At 38.7% G+C, this 22946-nt stretch overlaps 1 protein-coding gene across 2 annotated transcripts; it reads left to right on the forward strand.

Annotated features, from left to right (window-relative positions):
* Positions 1–4415: 4415 nt before the first annotated feature.
* On the forward strand, positions 4416–8063 carry LOC128889213 (protein escargot-like). 2 transcript variants are annotated; one of them, XM_054146659.1, is made up of 2 exons: positions 4416–4980; positions 5158–8063. In XM_054146659.1, the coding sequence occupies exons 1-2, from the start codon at positions 4860–4862 to the stop codon at positions 6546–6548; spliced, it is 1512 nt and encodes a 503-aa protein (XP_054002634.1). In that variant the 5' UTR covers positions 4416–4859; the 3' UTR covers positions 6549–8063. The 2 variants fall into 2 exon arrangements, with proteins under 2 accessions (XP_054002634.1, XP_054002635.1); XM_054146660.1 differs by having other exon boundaries at positions 5161–8063.
* The last annotated feature ends 14883 nt before the right edge of the window (positions 8064–22946 follow it).

Consider the following 22946-nt stretch of genomic DNA (forward strand, 5'->3'; position numbering starts at 1 on the left):
AACGATTTGTCTGCTGCTTGGCAAAGTGTGTATTGTATATGCATTTGAAACAGCTGTTTCTGCTCTACGAAACTGTGATAATCGTTATTTTGAATAATTCAACTTTTTATTATTTTGTAAACTTAGAAATGGAATTTTCAGGAGGCAAAAGATATAATATTCGACATCTGCTTTTTTTCGTTTTTCATCGAGGCAAATTTCCCGAGAGGCTGCGCCAGCCTGTTTACATCGATGAAAACGAAAAAAAGCAAATGTTGAAAATGTTGATTTTGGCCTCCTAGAAACTCCATTTCTAAGCTTGAAAAATAATAAAAAATTATTTTATTCGAAACAACGATTATCACAGTTTTGTAGAGCAGAAAGAGCTCTTTCGAATGAATGAAAATACTGCTAAACAGCAAACAAATCGTTCTAGGATAAAATAAAAAATAAAACGCTACGAAATTCTTAGCCAACCCAATATTATTAATTAAAAGTATAGTATTGACACCGTTCTTCTGTGCAATTTGAGTTTTAATCTTTTTTAAACACGTTGGTCGTCACGTCACCCAGAAATGGGTGACAGGACTTTCCATTAAGTAATTAAGAAAATTACATTAATCTCCAACTTTCCAATAAATATCTACCTTTAATTCATTATGTAATCGTCCTCATTGTCAGCAGCCTTTTGTCACTTAGTGCGCAAATTTTCAATGCCAGAAAAATCAATAAGCTGATAAATGATAAACAAGTATTTAAGATGGCAAAAACGACATTACTTTCCAGTCCACCTAATAAATCTGGGTAGTATTCGTGAATTTGGTGAGGTCACAAAAATTAAGTACTAGGATAAGAGATAAATTATCTAATTTTCAATAGTCTCGAGACAAAATTTTAATTTTGTAGACATTTCCACGAGTTACAGTCTGGCAGCCACCGTGTTAAGAACCGAGCCTACTTTGTGTTCGTTTAGAGAACGCACAGTGACTCCAAACCCGAAAAACGTGGTCAACATATCTAAGCGCCATTTAATTTCCACAAAGTTTTGTATTTAGGGTTTCCAAGGAATATAAATCAGGATTTCGAAAACATAACCGTTAAAATGTAATTGTATTAAAGATATGAATAACATGTAATTGATATACAAATTCAAAATGTATTCGTGCTTATCATTACAAAAGTTCGTACAAAAATCGGAACTGCACTTAGACATAGCTGCTTTTTGTTTATTTTATTAAATAATAGTCTTAATTACAATACAGATGAAATTTCGTAGTAGAACTCTGCAGAACTTATCACTTTTTAATCTATATTTAAAATTTTACAGTGATCCGTGATAGTAGGAATGTCAGCAAAAAACGCTTGAAAGTGATTTTCCTTTAAAATAGTTATAGAATAATCTTTTTTTCGTCATCAGAGGATGATATTTAGATACATCTTTTGTATAATCTTTAGACTACTTATCATTCAAGATAATAATATGATATTTTAAATTATATATTGTCCGTTAGCGATGACTGACATGGCGCTTAACGTTTTAATCGGGCAAATTCGCGTGTCGGCCTTTTACCTTCACGTAATACGACCTGCGTCGTCATTTTCGGATCGTTACTGTCTATTGTTCTGCAATATACATAATCATAGAGTGGATATACCAAAGAGGCTACCTGTCAAGTGAAATTTAGGCAACATCCAATTATGTGTTATCAATGCTTCGCACGCCACGTGGGACGCATACGCTCCACGTAACTTTCCGTTCATGCCATTCGCAACATTTATCATAGAACTGAACATTTAAAGAAAGATTCCTGTCAAGTCATGCATCGATATCTAAATAATGTTTAAAATGTATCTAACATGCCGTGAGGCATTTATGTGGCGACTATTTTTCTGATTTTTATATTTCCTTTAAACTGCTTCGTCATAGCACCAATTATCGCTTGATTATAGCTGCTGTTTATTCGATTCAATTTATATGAGGTCTATAAAAAATAATAGATTTGCATGTGTATACTGAGCTGATGTAACTGCATGGATTATGTAACGTAGATTAGTCTTATACAGAATAAAATTCCAAGCCTCGAATTTAGGAAAAAATTAACAACGCATCTGATGTCTTGCAATGCTAATGATTATGATCGCCATGAAGTAAAGAGAAATGAAATAGAATTTTAAATCAGTAACAAAACACTGTAGAATTTTTTATCAAAATAATAATAAAAAATTTGGTACACAAATAACAAGAAATTATAATTCAATATATAATTATTACGTTACCATGTTAAACAATAACGAACAAACGATTTAACTCAGATTTATAAACAGTATTTTTTACGATTCATTTAATTTTGCGATAGAATAGATTGGTATGCACTAAAAAGAAAAAATAATATTCATTATAACCAGATACTGACAGGAAGGAACCAATATCACACAACCTGATCTGCTTTATAAGCTAGAGTACACACGATGAATTGAGAAAATGCTCCTCTAAGAAAGTTGAAGATGGACATTAAGAAGAGAACTTTTTAAATGTAATCTAATTTTTAAAATCGGAATCACTCCAGATTTGCTTATTCTGGTCTGTTAAATAAAAAACAATACTTCGATTTATGAGTTATTATGTGTTGTTGAAAAGACAATTTACGCGTAAGAACAGCACTGTGTAACGCTATATCCGTACAAAATCTGAAAAATAATTTGATTTCGTGATCGTCTGTAACAAATATACGAAACTATTTACTTGTGAATATAATATACAATATGGTACCTATTCGTGACTGATAGTTTACCCTAATCATTTTGAGAATTCTTTTTTTATGCGAGCGACCAACTTCAAAACAATTTTACGGTGCTGCTTCAGTCAAACTAAAACCGTCCTTTTACTTGAAAAAGTTAACAAATGTTCGTAATTTACATTTTGTATTTAATTTGTGATAAAATAAGTAATCTTGAACAGAGTTGTGATACACACTACGTGTGTTCGTTTTATGCTATCGATAAAGTACATTTGGATAAGAAACTCTCTGTTTTAAATTATGTCGTCTACTTAGAAACGTTAAAAATCCACTCAAATAATGTTGCGTTCACGTCGCTACAAAGTTTCAATTCATATATCATTCATCTATCGATTTGAACAAATTCTGTCTGTTTCTGCGATAGATAGAGAATCGTCACCTGAACGATTATCGGAGAAAACGAGGTTGAATTTACGTTATTGGCTCGGTTCACGGAAAAATCACGATACTTCTATCGCTCGGTCGATCTCTACGCACGTGACGGAATCATTAATGAATAGAGCATCGCTCGGTTTCTCCTCCCCCTCTGGACAAAAAATGGCACGCCCGTGTTCGTGAATCCTGCGCGCCAGGACTTTAGAGGGAGAGCGCGCACGCTCGCAAGCACGCGCGGGCACGCAAATGTGTGTGTGTGTGGGTTCCAGCACGCGTGGGCGATGCTGTGGCACGCGACACGACCGTTACGTTCGAAACTGGCAGCGGCGGGGAGGTGGGAAAGAGACGAGGGGTGAAATTCAGAAGGGGAACCAGGCGGATTGCGGTGCCCTCGTACTCGCGCGCGTGCGCGGATAGACACGCAGTCACACAGACGCGCCTCCAGCGTCCGTGATCACGCGAAAAGGCGGCTGACGTGTAAAAAAAAAACGGCGTACCAGCCAATACGACACACTCGAGCGTGTGCACTCACACGTCGGCAAGCGAACTCTCGACGAGAGGGAGACGGGAGCGTTCAGGTAGATCGAACGGAAATTCGAATAGAAAAATGCGTCCCGTGCCCCTCCACAATCTAAACGTACTCATATACACACAAATAAGACTAGAGAGAGAGAAGCTCGTTCACGAATCGATAGTGCATGTGCACCGACGACGGCAGAGGTGACGGGTCGTTGGGCCACGTCTCCGGAGCGGCTAGGATTGGCCTGGTGGGGGGGGGGGGGGGTTGGCGAGGAGGGTGAGCGTTACGAAGGGGCCCAGCATCTGCTCCGTACAACAACGCAACGCACGGTGTAACAGAGCGCGAAGACGAGGACGTTCGCGGTGGTAAGGACAGAGACGGCCTCTGAAAAGGGGGGAAAAAGAAGAAAAAAGGGGAGTGAAAAGGAGAGAGGAAGAGAGAACCTCCGGCGCAAAGAGGAGCGCGGCAGGATAATCGCGTCGCACTCACGAACATCCTGCACCTCCTGTTGTTGCACGTAACGGAAGAGAAGGGGGATACGCGAGCTGGCGGAACAGATGCCTGGGCTCGGATTGGAGGATGGCCCGCGACCGGGCGTCCCCTATTGGCGCGCAGCGCGGGGCCCGCGGGCCTGCATTGGTCGGGCAGCACGTGCGGGCCACCTGCACCTGGCCGGTGGGGCGACCTGTTATAAAAGGCCCTGGCGCACCCCCCTGCCAGTCAGAGACCGGCCTGCAGCCGAACCGTTTTTAGAGCCACGAGAAACATCGTACCATTCCCTTCTAACCTTCAACGTTTACCGCGAGTACCCTGTTTGTTACCTGTTAACCCCGTTCGAACAGCGTCAGTTCGGTTCCGACAACCGTACCGTGAGGATCGATTTTTCGAGGATCGTTCAGTGTTCGTTCCGAGTTAGTGGATTTTTATCGACCAAGTACAGAAGAACCGTTTGCTTACATATGTGCGACACAGTGCAGTGACGTCTTGTGATTGCTCGACAGTTCCTTTTTATACTACTTTTCGCTCGAAAGGCGATAATTGTGGCAGTGTGAAATAAACAAAACTGATATACCGATACACCGCAACAATTGGATTACTACTGCGGTAGCGGCTTCGCGGTGTCGAGTACCTGCGAAGGGCCGACTAGAATCTTGTGAGAGTGAAGTTAACGGACAAGAGGAGCCAGAATGCTCGTCGAAGAAATGCCGCGCAGCTTTGTAAAAAAGAACAACAGCTACAGCCACTGTCCGCTTAAAAAGCGGCCAGTGCATGTCCTGCCTGCCGAAGAAGTTCCGGAAGTTATCAAAGGTGAGCTTCGAATTTTCTATGCATTCCCTCGATCATTCCACTGAATGTTTGCCTTGAACATCACACATGTATCTCACTAAAACTTACTGAGATGTTCTTTCTTCTCGTATCCCAAGAACCTTGTCATCAGAAAAAAAGCATCGCATTTAAAACAAAACGATCTCTTGTTTGTTTCAGAAGAAATCATCGACGTCGTGATGGACGACATCCCCGAGCCCGAGAATCTCAGCACAAAACCCGAAGACCTGAGCAGGAGCGCCGAACGTCAACAACAGCAGCCGGAGCAACGCACGCGCGCCTCCAGGTCGCCCTCACCAGTCGTCGAAGTCTCCGCGTCTCCACCTCTGGCGGCAAGACCGACATCCCCGTCGATGCATCATCACGTCCACACAGTGCACCATCTTCACCATCATTATCCGACGAAAGCTATCACACCGCCCGCTGGAATCGCGCCTATTCATCCTGTGGCGAAAAAGGCGCGAGTGGAAGTGATTCAGCACGAAAATTCGTCGTCGTCGACGGCAGCGATCACGGCCACGTCGACGCCGTTGCACTTCATGGCGAGCAAAGCACCCTTGGAGCCGCTGAATTTGAACACACCCGTGGAACCTTTGGCGCACTATGCAACTCCTGCGTGGGCTCGCGCCCCACCGTTGTATCCGCCGCATTATCTGCCCTATCCTGCTGCGTATCATCGTTATCATCACGCGGGCGCGGAGTTGTATCCGTCTTATCCGATGCCGGCGTATCCACACTCCTCGCCGGAGCATCATCCGTCAGTCTCGCCGCCGCCACACGCCGCGCTGACTTGTCCGACAATTCAGCGACCCATCGCCAGGAGTTACGCGCATTGGCCGAGTCCCGACCACTGTGGCCTGTCACCTACCAGTTCCTTGGGATCGGGATCCTTAAGATCACCACCACCGGTCACGCCGGAAGATCTTTCATCTCCCGGTAGCGACAGCGGAAGATCGTCGGCAGGAAGTACGTCGACAGGCCCGACGATCGTGAACTCGAAAATCGAGAAGACGGGAGTGACGAGTGGTTCCACGGTGTCTTTGTCGTCCACCTCGTCCACGTCGTCGTCGTCGTCGTCGTCGACATCGCCGAGATACCAGTGTCCCGATTGCGGGAAATCGTATTCGACCTACTCCGGTCTCTCGAAACATCAACAATTTCACTGCGCGGCGGCCGAGGGACAGGCGAAGAAATCGTTCTCGTGCAAATACTGCGAGAAAGTGTACGTTAGTCTTGGCGCCCTGAAAATGCACATCAGGACGCACACGTTGCCCTGCAAGTGCCATCTTTGCGGCAAAGCGTTCTCGCGACCGTGGCTGCTCCAGGGACACATCAGGACTCACACCGGGGAGAAGCCCTTCAGCTGTCAGCACTGCAATCGCGCGTTCGCTGATAGGAGCAACCTCAGGGCGCACCTCCAGACGCACAGCGACGTGAAGAAATACTCGTGCACATCGTGCAGCAAAACCTTCAGCAGGATGTCCCTGTTGACGAAACATCAGGAAGGCGGCTGTCCAGGAGTTGCTGTCCCGATGGGATACGGGTGTTGAGAGCGAAGAATGGGGTGTGTTGTTTAACGAGGAACTTTGTTCCCTTCGTACGTTCCTTTCTACTTTCTTACGTCTCAACAAGTGCCTTACGTTGACCGGAGTACAAACGAATTAGAAGTTAGGCCGAAGAGAATCGGCACACGGGGTCCAGTTCCTCGAGAAGAACGAATCTCGTGGAAACGCGAGATCGATTCGACGACGCGAGTTTGTTTCGAGTACCTGGCTTTCGATTGAAATTCATGTCCCTTTCTTGCTTGAATTTTAAACGAGATCATCGACATCGCCGAGAAACTGGACCACCTTCCTCGATCGAATCCCAATGGTTGTGCATTTTTTCGCATTTGGTCGCGTTGTCCTTTTCATATTTTTTTATTTGTAATATAATTCGGCGTGTGCGTGTGACAGATAACGAGAACGTAGCGCGTTCGATTGTACTTTAGGACGTTGGACGGTGCCCTTCGAGAAACCGACAAAGTTGTGCCCATATTCAAGAAAGATTAAGAGTCGAAGTAACCGCTTGACGCGGTCCCGTGAAGCTGCCGTGCCATTGTTTTCTTATTTCCTTTTTTTTTTTTTTCTTTAGTTATGTTCTCCTTTCGTTTGATTCGGGTACACTAAACGAACCACGATATCAAAGGATCGAGAAAAGTGTCATCTCGCGTCGCTTTTTTGTTCGGTGTGCGTGTAACGCTTGATCGGAGGAAAATGCGCGCGAATCCGTTGAATCGCGCGTACCAGTGATGAGCAGAGAATGTAATCTGAATCATTGAAACTTCGCAAAACACGAGTTGAGTGTAATTTTCGTTAAAGTAACGGATAAAAAGTGTTTTCGCCTTTTATTCTGTTATTCGAAATTTCTACGTTAGGTGAGAATTTTGCCCATTTTCGGTGTGCACCAAAGTGCCATTCAAGACAATGCCCACGTGCAAACGTCTCGTACGACTGTGTAAATAATAAACAATATAGCTGTTAAGGCACGCACGAAACGAAGTATTATGATTCGTCATACGTGGACGGAACGAAACAGAGACGGAAAAGTATTTAATAATTGTCCGGTGCCTGAATGTTTTTTTCTCCGATAAATCGAAATCGAGTGTATGCGTGTGCGAAAAAGAGAGAGTTTGCTATTTTATTTTTCTTTTGCCTTTCCGTTTTGTACTTTTCTTATACGTTTGTAAATCACTGTAAGTTACTCGAACAAACTAGTCATTGTACAATAATATGCGAGGAAGAACGAGAGACCCCATGCGGAAAGATTTCTCTGACCTCTGGTCTTCTTGGTGTTCTTCGCGGGGAAGTCACTCGAAAAAAGAGATATAACGAATAAATCGAGCCGCCCGTCGCGTAAACTTAAGTGTCCGCGCGTGTAATTAAAAAAAGAGGCGAACGGCTCAGGGCGAGTACCACTCTTTCTAGTTTTTTTGTAAAGAAAGTAAACTACTATTGAGATACAGATATCACCTATATATGAAGATATTTTATATGAAATAAATTACTCGGAGTTTTTAAACTTTACATTGGACTTCATTACTTCCAGAACCCTATATCATACCACCGATTTATTCCTCCCTCTATTCTCAAAACAATCTCCAATTTTCAGTATAGATGTAGCTTGAAATGAAGTAATTCAATGATTTTTTATCTGTTTCGCAATTATGTTCTAATTTTTGCAAAAATGTAAAATAAAAAAACTTTCATCATACAATTAAGGATATAAAACATTTATTTTTGTTTCTCGTTGCTATATAAAGATAAATAATAGAAATATAAGCCAAAGGAAGATAATTTATTTTTCATGCGGATGTATAGAAAAGGAGATATTGATACGTTTAATCTAAACGTAACTGGAAAGTACGCGCACAGTGTGATTTTGTAGCTACTTGCCCTCAAAGGCGTGCCGTTTTCTAAACATCGCGGCGATAAGCCCCGTGTTTGTATATATGATCTCTCGATCGATTTTTACCGTAACATAAGAGTCTACTAGGTCAACGTCAAGTTCCGGAGCGGACACGACTAGACCTGTATCGTGCATGTGAACTTAACCGACAGGTAAGAAAAATAAATCTCCGAGCAGTCTTTTCGATTTACAGAACGAAATTAGTCAAATAATTGATGTAAAGGTTAGTTTATGTAATGATCTAATTATATACATAAAAAATTCATAGAAGTCGATCATTTCTACTCTAAACGTTAATAGTATAAGCATTTGAAAGCATAACAAACTTATATTGCATACAAAGAAAAAGTTTAACTCGTGACTATAAATGTAACTAAATGGTGTACACGTGATGTTTACTTTTGCTTTTGATATTTGATACGCAAATAGTCTAATCGAGCATACTTAAAATTTCCATGAAATGAAATTAATAGTGTGGCGAAGCGGTAAATAAAGAATCAATCGTTTCGAAATGTACAAAATTTGTCTTAACCAAAGATAAAGAGAATTCATATCTAGATAAGAATTTTGAATAGTGATTAAAAGTTTAACATCCTTGAATTACACAATCAAATTATATTTTACGTTGAACGATAGTTGTTTATTCGAATAACTGTTCGATTGAATAAATGTTGTCAATAAATTACTATACAGAATCTTTATTCTTTACCTATTATACAAACAAAGTTGCCCATCTTTGGTATTAACAAGCGAGGCACTCTTCTGCGGTCGATTAGATGAATTTTAGTTTAGTTTTCTTCCATTGCAATCGTTGCTGCTTCTTTGATAGATCTTCTAAAACGCTTCCTTGCTTCGTCTATGTTGTTATTGTCGATAAAAATTGATTCTGAAATCAATTTTTCTTTAACAATTTGACTATGGAGTACCCAATTAGCTCTTCTTATCGCCCATTTTGTTAGGTGAAGAAGTAATGTAGCATCTTTAGTTTGTAAACAAATTAGGATCGAGAAATAGTCGTCACAGTACCTATAACTTAAAATGTCCTATTCCATACTCATCTTTAAGCCTGTCGATACATCGGACACGATATCTCCCTATAGACGAGATATCGCGTCTGAAATCGACCATTCCCAGGAGCCATGAGAATTTTGCTCACTATCAGAATGTTGTTTTGCGATGCTATAGACGAGATATTTCTTGCTACAATTTCTATTATGCAGTGATATATGCGAAATATTTTGCATCATTCAATGTTTTTTCTTCAGTATTTACTATCATTCATTCCACAATGTGAGCGAGATTTTTGTGTTTGATTTACGTTGCGCAAAAATAATTTGTATTCTTGGCGTTTGCTAGTTACAACAATTTGAAGGGAGAAGTGGAATAATTAATTAACACTGGATTAACTGCACACAACGAATTAGTCACACTTATTTGCTTTATTTCGTACACAACGGTCGACGTGTCTTGTATACAATCTGTGAGCTAACTGAACTTGAAACTCCAAGTACAGGCACCTATTTACATACTAAGACACAAGGAAATGAACAAAAACTTTCTCCTTTAGATGGCGCGTCAAGTGTCTTTCTTTCCTTTCGCAAGATAGTTCGAATAACCAAATTTTATCATGCAATACCGAACAATTTGACTTTTTAACACAACATTTAACGTTGCATTTTGTATTGTATTATGTATTAAAAGACAACGAACAATTATTTTACAAAAAGGTAACGTATTTCTTGTTTGCCATTTTCTATTACCTTTACATCAACGTTAAAGTGCTGGTAATAATAAAAAGTACTCGAGACAATTCGTCCAAATATAACAGAAATTGTGACGTGGATATCTCGCCCATAGCATTGCAAGAGCTCCGGAGAATGGGCGAAAGAATCGTACAAATTACATTTTAGTACCGAGATGTCTTGTTCAATGTATCGCAAAGGTTAAGTCGACATTGTACCTCAGTAAATTGGTTGACGCCATAGTTGCATATCGTATCTTGAAGCAGATTTCATCCACAATTTTCAATTTAATCACGAATGTATTTTCTAATAATATTTCTATTATTTCATCTCTGGTGTCAAGTTAACAAAAACATGTCAATATTGAATTATTTCTCCGAATGATCATCATTTTCTTAAAGTATATTTTTTTATTTTGTACCTTGATATAGGCGACAGCTTCATTTATATATTTCAATTTGTTTCACCTGTTTTCCTTATCTTTGAGACGACGTCAGTGGTATCGAGAGTAGGACCTTTGCTTGACAGCATATGCATCACAGTTTAGAATACTAAAAGTATTTATTGCAACGCGTTTAAAAATACAGGGAATAAACTTAAAAGTCAGTAAGTAGTCACATCTACCAAAAGTGCACGGATGCTTACATAATCTTTACCTTTACGTAAACTTTTAATTCTATAAAATTTCAATGATTGAAATGAGATGCCGTGTATCATAATACATAAACCCCATGAGACGTATAATATCAATTAAAACTTCTTTAACCCTTTATTTACTGACGGGACTTATATAAGTTCCATCAATTTTTACATGATACTGTATTAATTAAATGCTTTGAAACCTATTGTGACTTTCATGTCCACTTCATGTGAAGTTCGTTTTTAATCGTTGGATGGCGCCACGAGCTTTTTTTCTTTTGGAATCTTGTTAGAGACAACTCTATAAGATGTTATAAGACTAAGATGGATGCCTAGATTTTAAAAACTTTTGAGAAATTCAGTAAATAAGGAGTTAACACATTCACGCCGGCGCTGTTGTTTGTGTTTCTCGCCATGGGGCGGCGCGATGGTACCCACCGTCTGATAGACACGTGAGCGAGAACCACTGGTGGTACACGCCGCCCGATGAGAGAGTCAAGTACAAGCCACCGATGGTACGCCGGCGTGAATGTATTAAATAATTCCTGCCATTTGCTGTTCAAGAAGTTGTTATAATATTGACCTATTTATTTGTCATTAAGGAAAACGAAGAGTTATCGAACATTTTATAGAAACAGTTTAGTAAATTCATTTACTCTACTTCGGTTTGCGATTAAAAATACTTTGATGCTTGATAGAAGGAATTCCAAACAGAATTACAAATAATTTGAAAGATGCGATTAATCCTTTAATTTATATATAAAAATAAAATAGATTGCTAAAATTACACCTTTAAGTCTCGAACCAAAATTTTCACTGCTTCTCTATTTATCCACAGCTTATATGGTCATATTCGTGTTCATATCTTTTACATTTCTCACTTAAGCCCTGTCTACCAACAATCAAAAAGTTATCGGAGCACAAAATTGTCTTGATAACTGTGAAACAAGATCGAACAGGACAGGTGTTTATATAAACTTTTTTCTGAGACGGGACCCACGTGTTACGATACCCCATGAATACACTGCGTGGCATGACGCGAAGGGAGAGATGTATCGGCGAACGCCTCGAGTATCGCAACGAGCTCGTTATCGCTCGGCCACGGAACAACGCATAACTTTCGTCGACATGCATAATAACGCGCTTTGTCTTACGACAAACAACGAACTCGCAAGTCAGGTTTACCTCGACGTCCATACGATCTGAGTTCGATCGTCGCTGCTCTTTCAGGGCCCCAAGGGGACCTCGTCGATAAAAGTAATTGCCAGTGACCAGTCCCTGTTCGAAACGAATCGATCTGATTCCAGTCTAAATCCGACGGACAACCAATCGACCATGTTTATCGAGTCTGTGTGTATATACACAACCGCGAACGTTCGAGCAATTGCAGCAGTTGCTGACGGGACATACTAATTGTCATTCGATTTTCAGCTGCTGCTGACGAGAAGACGAGATACGCTAATTCGCATCTATGCCTCTATCATCGAATGTCACTTCTTTTGGATAATAGAACAATCACTTTTTTTATATTAGATTTCAATTTATTCAAATAGAAACTAACAAAACTGACAACTTGTTTCAATAATAAAGAATCTCGTGTCTTTTTCAGTGCCAAATCATAAAACTTTTTCAATATAGATACTAATGCAGTTATTTTTTGTGCTTCTCTTGTGCTTCAAATCACCGAAGCCCTTTTTCAAGTCCCACGAATGCTTCGACGTGAGAAAGCATGTCCTCATCATTACTTTCGTGTACTGTTTCTGCCGTTGGAAAATTTTTGTTTTTAACCGACTTCGAAAAAGAAGGAGGTTACTGAATTCGACATGTATATATATATTTTTTTTAAGGTATGTTCACCGATTACACCGAGATGGCTTGACCAATCGGAATGAAATCTGTTGCATCTTGTAGTGCATGTCTCCCTGGTGGTCCTATTATCAAGATTTTTTTCGATATGTCATTTTTTACCCGCTTTTTTTGTTATTTGTAATATGTATTTATTTATTAATTTTATAAAAAATGTGTTACGTTGAACGTTCAGATACTAGGGCATTTGGATAACGGAGATTCGGATACGGGAGGCTCTACTGTACCTCTCCATCGAAGAAATTGGTTGCAATCATACCACACTGCTTATATTCAGTAACAAACGTGTATCAATGTCACAATCTGCTTGTTCGAATACAATAACGCGAAAACGTGAAAAATCACAAGCAAAATGATTAAAGAGTTTCTTTTCTTGCGATCTAGGTATCGCGACTCTATAAGAAACACCCTGTACAGCGGAGTTTACGACGAGCAACCCGCGAGTGAGATTGCCGGACGATTTTCAATGCGAGCGAGCATATTTATCGTGGTCTTTCTTCTATAGACTCATTCGCACGTTTCTCCACGTGGCATTACAGAACGCGACACAACGCACAATTGTCCTTTAGCGGAGCAAACAACATATGGCGTGCAAAATCCTGTTCAATTCATTGGCTAGCAATGGGCTACCTGCGCGTATTAAATCCCACGCGCTTCTGCTACGTAATGACGATTCAGTTGACGAACCGGTGGCTTTTTGTTCGACTGGTCCCCGTCCATATGGGTGTTCCGAATCGCACAACGATCTAATTCTTTCCCCTAGTCGCCGTATCGCGCCGTTAAATATTTGGCTTCGGCTTCTCGTTAAACGCGCATTTAGACGCCGCACCTTTCCATTCGCTCGTGATCCGATCGATCGTGTGCTCGTGTAATCTCCCTCTCTAGCTTGTTCTCGACGAATTCCTTCTAAAGGCGGATTCATACCGTCCCTCGAACAACCGTGTCACAAAGTGACTGTGCTACTAGTTGCATCAGTCAGAGTTGGGCAAGTTTTAATCGCAATAAGGATGAAAATTCTAGTTCCTACAAGATTAGAAAGAATTTAGATAGTTGATAACTAAAAATAGCCAATGTTTTTTGCGGTTACAAAGGTTCGGGCATTCTAAAATAAGTATTGTTAACGACGGTGGTTTACCTCTACGTAGAAGTTTCCCTTCAAGCCGTTTGGGATTATTCACTGTCAAATGAAAATATTGGAAATGGGGTATAAGTGAAACATATTGAATTTATAGATAACTTTAGCTTTATTCACTAAATTGTCACGAGCAAACTATGATCTTTTCTCAACGAGGAGCTGCACGAGACACGAGTAAAATGACATGTTGCTGTTTAGTAAATATTCCAACAGAAAAATTGTCGAAAAGTTTGTTATGAAGTTGTGTACATTGACATATAAAATGAATTGATCATTTGACGATCAAATGACGATCAAATGACGATCAAATGACGATCATTTGTTGTGATTTCTTTTTTTCCTCAAACAGTAACTGTGAATCAAAATTCGATCGGTTCGTTAGATATACATTGTTGTGACAACACTTATCGCTTTCTTGTAACTGCTGTTTATTCGGTTCAGTTTATATAACGTATTTATAATAGAAAATAAAAAGGATCATTTACGTATACTCATTTACATACAATAAACACATCTGTATTCCGCACATAAAATTATTAAAAAAGAGTACCACACTTCGAATTTAGGAAAAAATTAACAATGCACCTGACATTTTCTTAAAATACATCGTTAAGATCAAATTCATTGTTTTGCTTAGTAACGCATCTAAAACTGTAAACCTTCTTCTTGATCATAACGGTTTTTGCACTATTACGAATACTGTAAGGTACATGTCAAAAACAAAACTATTAATCGTGATTAATTGGAACTCAGGCAACCCACGTGGTCTGAATAGAAAGCACCTAAAAATCGGATCCGTACGAAATGTGTTAAACAAAGACTAAACGTGTTTTATGGTCTGTTTGTTTGTTTGACATGTGTCATAGAATTAAGAAATCGCTTTCGGAAACTCTAACCGCTGTAACTATTCTTTGAATCCGTCATTAATAGTATATACCTAGTACTATAGCATTTCTACAGTAACCTTTTTATTATATGTGCATATATTACTGTAGCTTTCTCATTACCGTGTTACTCGTGTCGGATGATTACATTCGCTTTGATTAATTGTGTTAGTCATTAATCATAATTATTGATTAGGTACTCGATAATCATGAAATTGAAATTGGCCATTGCGAATCAGTCGAACATTCTTCGTTCGTCGCGGTTCGCGTCCTGGCGGTCCCTTTGGTGAATGTTTCAACAGCACACTGTCCGACGAATAGAGTGAATGCAACTTAATTCGATGTGAAATTGTTTAGATAGGCGTTCACATGGCGCCAAAATTGTCGGTGAAAGTCAAAGGTAGGCGGGAGCTTTGCTCTTCGTGTATATCAATGTGCCACAGTCACTTTTTATACATTTTAATGAAGATTAAAGAACGCACCAACTTTGACTACGTCATCGCTACACATTTGATCGCCGTCATTTATTATTTAAAACAGCGGATTATCGTTGTCCATGTTTACTAACTATTAGAAAATTCATTTATGATCTGCTTCGTTTCTAATTGCTAATTTTAACGATGGTTAAACATTCAAATGTACAACCAGATATCAGGTCATTCCAGATATGTCATAGACATGAATGCAGTAGGAATGTGTCTTGAAAGATTATTATAAACGTTCAAAATTGTCGGTTTTACAACTGTATAAAGTTTTGTGCTACCTTTTTCTCACTAAATAATAACTATTGGATTTGAAGACGGATTAATATGGCTTTCGTGGATTTACAGTAAAGATGCAAAATGTAATAGGTGGAAATAACTTCAGTTTATGAAAAAAAATTGTAAATATTTTTTAAAAATTGGTTAAACAAACGTCTTGTTTTTAAAATATGCACGCTTTTAAAAATTTCAGAGAATTATCATCTTTTTAGAGAAACTTCCAAGACGATGAAGAACTTTAAATTATTTGAATAAAAATGAATTTAAGTGAACGCTAATCGGTGTGCGTCTGCGCACAGAACACAAGTTTGATTCTGCGATGCGATTAGCGCTCAGATAAATTAATTTTCATTCAGTCAATTTAATAAATCGGGCTATATTTTCATATTTTTTAGTTTTAAAAGCGAGCGTATCATTAAACAAGGCATTTGTTTAAAAGGAGGTTAAACCATTTCTTTTTTTTAACTAAATATATTTTTATATGCTACTTCCATGTGTTCACTGTTATCCCGCTTATTTTCATCCATTGATTAGTTCAAAAAGCACAAAACTAAACAATTGTAAAATCGATAATTCTCAAAATTTTATAAAATCACTAAATAAAATATCACTAAAGACTACAAACATATCCAAATTTCGTCAAAATACGAGATTATACTCCAGAAGTGTCGTATTTCGCGTGGACTAAGCAAATACATACATATCACATACATCACTTTGATTCCGAAGCCACGTCCACTCTCAAACGAATCGTCAATTTGCGGTTCACCACGGCAGACGAGAAGGGAATTTTCACGAATCGCTGGGAAGGCCACGACCCCGTTCCCTTTGTGTTTAAAAAGCTCGCGGGCATCGAGGTTTCATTCATTCGGTCTTGCCAGTCGAACCTTGCGACGTTACGACCTTTTGTCGCCGTTCAGCGTCGCGTTACACCACTGCGCGCTTTTCTTCACCGAGGACTCTTTGCACGGCATATTTCTGAACCGTCTACACCGACGTGGAATAATGGAACCTCTTACCGGGGCGTATATATACACGCAGCAGCGGCGCACCTGTTCGATCGGACCAGTCGCCATAAAAGCCCAGGGGCTAAGGTAGCTTTTGCTTCCATACTTTCTTGCACGGCGCACACGCTCGTACGCGCTCGAGTACCAAGGGCTGTGCTTGAAAGTAACGAGCACCTGTCCACCAGGTCAAACGGAGAAACGTCCTGTCGAATACGATCCGTCGCCGACCGGACAGATTTCGCGGAAGAACGCTAGCTAAGAATTTCGTTCTGGCACTTTCTTGGATACAGTAGTGCTTCGATCGATGGAACCTTGTCTCATTTTTTGCGGTACAAAAATTCGAGTATTTCTTACAAAATTGATGAGATATTTGAAAATGTGGCTCATTGGATGGTTTAAATGCGTGGAATGAATTGTTAATGTAAATCAAAAGTGATTAATATGGTGATATTCGTTGAAAAAAAGTACAGATAACCTCAATATACCTCGGTTAAAAAAAAAACGTACATACATTTTTTTTCAAATTACTTGTTAAAATGTGCATTTTGCGATAGTTTATTATCATTTCTGAAAAAAGATCAGTACAATCTAGGTAGGCCATTAAACAATCGCATTTCAAAGAAAGAAGAAAAGCTTGGGACATGGAGATGCGAATGCGACATCGACTCGCATCCATTTTTTAATCTCCCTAAAAAAAACGACTACTACTTACTAAATATTAATGATTTTAATGTACCTGAATCCTGTATTCAGGTTCGAGCAGCAAACGATATCGTTGGTCATATTTCATAAACTATGTAAAATATGAAAAAATTGTTCGAATGAACATTATTATTTGTTATTAAAAGGTCTATCCAAAACAATACAAATTTATATGGCATTCCATTAAAAAATATTGATCGTTGTGTCCTCCCGCCCCCTTGAGGGAGCAGTAACCAGCAGTACCCCATATATCACATGAAAGGGCCTATCGTGTTATATGAAACTAAAAGAAAATCTTATCGATGTCACTGATAGTTTTCTAGAAATAGTTTGTATCAGTTTACGCGGTTCACCCTGTATATTATCATATTAACCGACTTAGTAATTCTAGTGTTAATTATTATTTATTCAGTTGCTTTCTGTTTATTTCCTTAAAATATCTGATTATGTTTAATATTATAATATGTAAAATGTGTTAAATTTATTATGCATAATATGTTGAATATTATCGTTTTAAATTTAGAAGCTATCAATCTTGTTATTTCTATTTGCAAGTGTTTATAATATCACGTTTTATAACAACAGATATCAACTAATCTAATGATTACATTAATATTAATATTTGCTAATAATTATTCTCATCATATTTCTTTTTTGCGATAGATAATAACCTTTTTGGCATTTTAGTTAAACTAAAATTACGTGGTCGTCTAAGTATGAACGAAATCTGGGAAATAAATGTATTCATCTGAAAATGAAACGATCCTGAAAGAATATCTTATTGGTACGGCAACGAGAAAGAAATTCTACTGAACAGACGGAGGCGATAACGCCTCCGCCGAAACCGACCTAGCGATAGCATCTCCGTCTCGCAGGTACCCCGAACGAGCGTTAAGAGATCATTAAGACCAGCCCGGCGCGAAGAGCGCGGCGTACCGTCGATTTTTACGCGCGAATAAATTCATAGTCGGGCCAATTTAGATACGAGCTACAGTCGTTCCAACTGATTTAAGCGTATCCGTTACCTGTCTCCCTTTGCCCATGTGCTCGGGACCGAGCCGAATCTCCGCGACGAAGGAAGAATCTAGCGAATCGGGCCCGAAAAGGTCTGCGGACCGCGGCAGGTGGAATCTGCAGGGTCCGACCGCGGGCCATCTGTTGTGCACGCCACCTTAAGGAGCGGAATAAGGGCCGGGTAACAGGTTGCTTGTACCTCTCCCGCGGCAGAGATTGTTTTGTCCGCCCTCCTGAAGACAGCCCATAGCCTTGTGGGCCAAACTTTCAATGTACAGACTGTACCTTGACATGAACGACCCGCTTCAGCAGTGGATCGAGAATAAAAATTGTTGGGTTTAGATTCGATTAATATCACAAGGGCTTCGGCAAAATATTTAGGAACCTCCATGAAAATCTGTTCCTCTAACTTTCCATTTAAATAGGCAGAAGTTATATTCTACTTGGTGAATGTTTATGTCATATAACGCTGCAAGAGCTGACATCATTCTAATAGACTCAAAGCGACCAACTGACGCGTAGGTTTCTGTTAAATCTACACCAGGACATCGGGCAAAACCTCGAGCTACTATTCGAGCTTTACATCGATCGAAATCGCCATTGGACTTGTATTTATTACAAAGAACTACTCGACTACCTATGACATTTCCTTCTTCAGGACGATGTACAATCTGCCAAGTTTTATTATTTATTACCGATCTGACTTCAACGATTATTGCCTCAAGCCATTCTTTACCATATTCATTTAAAAATACTTGTTCGGATTCATTATTTTCACTGTTTACCATATTATATACCTTTTTGGGTCTTTCCTTTGCTCCTGTTCGTATTTTTCGAGGTCTACCGCGACCTTTTTTTACTTGTAAATTGTTATGAACAGTATCATTGGTATCGTTCGGTTGTATTTGTCTAATATTTATATCGTTCGTTTTCTTTTTATTATTTAAACAAATTTCAATATTTCGATTTTCCCCATTATTACTATCATTATCACTATTTGAAATTTCTTCGTGACTCGTCGAATCATTTGGAGGGACTTGTATCCTCTCAAAATCTTTACAAAAATTATTCGAACCTTTGTTAAAATTCTCTATAAACTTTACATCACATACAATTTCAATGCGCTTCTTATTCGGTAACCATACTCGAAATCCCTTTGAATTTTCAGAGTATCCGACTAAAATACCTTTCATCGCGCGATCTGGAAACTTCCCCTTATTCGGATCGTTGTTTAAACAATAAACATCACAACCAAAATCTTTAAAGTATTTTACATTAGGTAACATTCCATAGAATTTTTCGAAAGCAGATCTCCCTTCTAGATCTTTTCAACGGGCAACGATTTCGAATATAATTCGCGAGCAATACCGCCTCAGCCCATAATGACGAAGGTAAGTAAAAAATAATTAATATAGTTCGTACAACTACAGTACATAAAACCTTTCTGAAAAATATTTGTTTGGCGGTCAGACACTCCCTCTGTCAAAAAAGATGAACTAAATATTTTACGAATTACGTTGGATAAAAATGTTTACAAGTGTGTTTTAATTTATACGATTTATACAATTTTCCTAAATGGTTTTTTGAGATTGTTGACACCGAACAATTTACAGAAAGCCTTTTTATTATGTGACACAAATGCCTTTATGGCTAGTAATTACTTTACCGGTAACAATTCCAGTGAACGTGCGATCATTTTTCACTGTGAGATTACTTAAATGAATTTTAAGTATACTACATACCTACTATTAGCGAAAAAAAATTTGATGTTTCCGCATCGTTTAATATTCACAGAATTATTTTAATATTTGCAATAGAAGTAGTAAATGAACTTGCTAAAACAGTAAGAAAAATTCTAATTAGAAGGGAAATAAAGTAAGTGAAGTATGTGAGTATAGTCGTGTCATTTGTGTTTTTTCCAAAATTCTATTATACAAACTCCACCCAGAGTTAGAGTAAGGAGCAAAACTAAACCAGCAACGTAAATTTTTCTGAAAACATTTTCTCAAAAAAGAATATTTTTATATACAGTCTGTGTAATAAGTATTCGTACAGGAACCAATACAAAATAAAACTTCATATATTTATTTTATTAATAAATTCTAGAAAAAGAAATAATTAACCAACATTCCTACATATTTTTAGAGTAGAATTCACGTAAATTAAAGTTTATTATGTTTAATGTTAACCTCTTATGTATTTCTTTTCTTATTAATTAACTTCCCGATTTATTTTATTTTAAATTGGTTACTGTACGAATACTTCATACATTGATCGTAGCTATGATTTTCATGCCTTCAAGGTGGCTTTTCTCTCTAACCAACTCCCGAAGTGAGTCTCTCGTGTTAGGATGAAAGAACGAATGAGTTGCTTCCCTTTTCCCTTCTTTCTTTTCTCGTTTGATTCTCAGCATCGAAGCTCACTCGTCGGTGCTTCTCGTTTTTGCACGGTGACTCGTCAATTTCCCATATTACTGCGCGCGGATACCGTGGCGGCCTGAAAACCATCGGTTGATCGAAGACCGCGTAATTCGGTGTGCCACGATCGTCGCATTATCGACGATCACGAGTCCGTTCAGGGTCCGAGACTCGAGGTAGATACACTCGCGTGCACCTGGCCCGAGGATCCAGGGATCTCCACCACGGCGCACAATGGGACACGTACCACCACGGAGTAAAGGGTTGCAAGAAGACGAGAGTCTTCCGGGAAGCGATGAAAGAACTCGGATCCTCGACGGTCAGGTGTGCCGAGCGTATGGAACACAGAGGGGAGGGAAAAGGGGGAGAAGGTGAGGGTGGAGGGGGATGCAGTTTTATAGTCCGGGGTCAATGCGGCCTATAAGGCTTTTTGCCGACCCTTTTGTGGGACTGTCATTGAGCTTCAAGTTTGCAGCCAGGCGTGCTTAGGGATGGTAATTAGAGCAAAAATTGATGTTCATCTTGTCGATGTAGAGATGCTCAGTGTGATCGTCGTTGAGTGATATATGTCGTTATCTCTAAAATTTAAAAACATGCGATACAATAGGTCCTCGATGTAATTTCATTAGTCGGGGTCAGTTTGTGGCTATGTTGGAAAGGGATAGAAAGTTTATTTTAGAACTCGTCAGTTTTTATCTCAATCTGCAACTGATTATGTACGTCGGTATGAATCATGTGATAATGAAAATTGTTATTTGTATCTTTTTCATGATTTTTTAACGAAAGAATCCCATTTGCATTATTTTTGATTATGCATAATTGAAAATTTTGTTTGATTATTTATCACATAAACGGTATATACTTTCGACATTGTCGAGGAGCTAGTAAACATTCTAATGAAATGGCATCGACAACACTGATGGACAATATATGATTAATATGATGATGTAATAAGTGTCATTTTCAACAAAACTTATAATACAGACGACACGAAAATTTATTAAACAACCTACTAACTAAAAACAGTTTGCGCTCATTCTCTATAGAAAAATCGCGACAATCCATTGATATTTCTCCTATTAAGATATTTTAAGAAATATATAAAACAGTTTATAAAAGTACTTACATTGTTCACTGGATAGCCTCATTTCCGTATTGTTGCGAATGCATTTTTTTAGCACTACCTGTATATGTGTGGAACAATCTGAAATTTCGTTTGAGATGAATTGGAGATTTACAACCGACTTGTATGTACAATGGGGACACTAACTTTGAACATAGATAATAAACAGAAGAACGTAGAACATAGATATGTTTCATCGAATGAATTCTGTACTTCGCACTATTTTTGGAAATATCTGATTACAGTAATGTCTCGTTAAACGCACAAATTTATCCAGGATAAGTGCACAGAAACCAGCCCCATCACTGGTGGGGTATACCTAGGTCTACGAGTTCAATCGCCGAGCAGTGTTTACATGATCGTATATTCTTTGATGTTTACCGATGTCCATCGAACGAAGACAAGGACAGCGAATAAAGAACAGTGAAACAATATAATGCAACGATGAAACATTTGTATTATTAACGTTTTTGTTGTAAAACTTTTACCATCATATTCCTGACATTTTTCTGATTAAAATGAGACCAAACACGATATAATTCGGATGATATTTACCATGCATCTTTTTTTAGTTAGTGTTCTACAATATATGATACATAATAAGTTGTTACAAGTAAATATGTTGCGAATTACGTCGTGTTTGGTCTCATTTTAATCAGAATAATGTCAGGAATATGATGATAAAAGTTTTATAACAAAGAAGTTAATAATAAAAAAATTTCAACCTTGCATTACAATGTTTCATCGACATACCTCGCTGTTTTCGCTCCATCCTCTTCTTTATTCGCTGTCCTTGTCTGCGTTCGATGGGCGTCGGCAAACACCAGAGAATGTACGACGTCTACCATAAATGCACTAGCACAGTCCCGAGTTTGTGCATTTATGGAGACTTTACTATAACTTCAAGTGTAATAATCTACAATAACTAAAACACAAAAGTGATAAGCAATGTAATATATAAGAATTAAAATGCTATTGTTTGAAATTTTATAATTTTATAAATTTGTGCAAACATCAGAGAATATACGATGTCCACGTTAGTCGCACAAAATCAGTCCCGACCTTGTGCGTCTAACGAGACGTTACTATATATGCCATCACATTCTGCACGATTTTCTACATTTATGTACTACAGAAATGCATTTTTTTAATTATATTGAACACAAGTTTGTCGAATTTTTCAAGTATACTACATAATTACAAGAGTTGAG

This window comes from Hylaeus anthracinus, unplaced genomic scaffold (assembly GCF_026225885.1).
Source record: "Hylaeus anthracinus isolate JK02 unplaced genomic scaffold, UHH_iyHylAnth1.0_haploid 11997, whole genome shotgun sequence".
NCBI classification, from domain to species: Eukaryota; Metazoa; Arthropoda; class Insecta; order Hymenoptera; family Colletidae; genus Hylaeus; species Hylaeus anthracinus.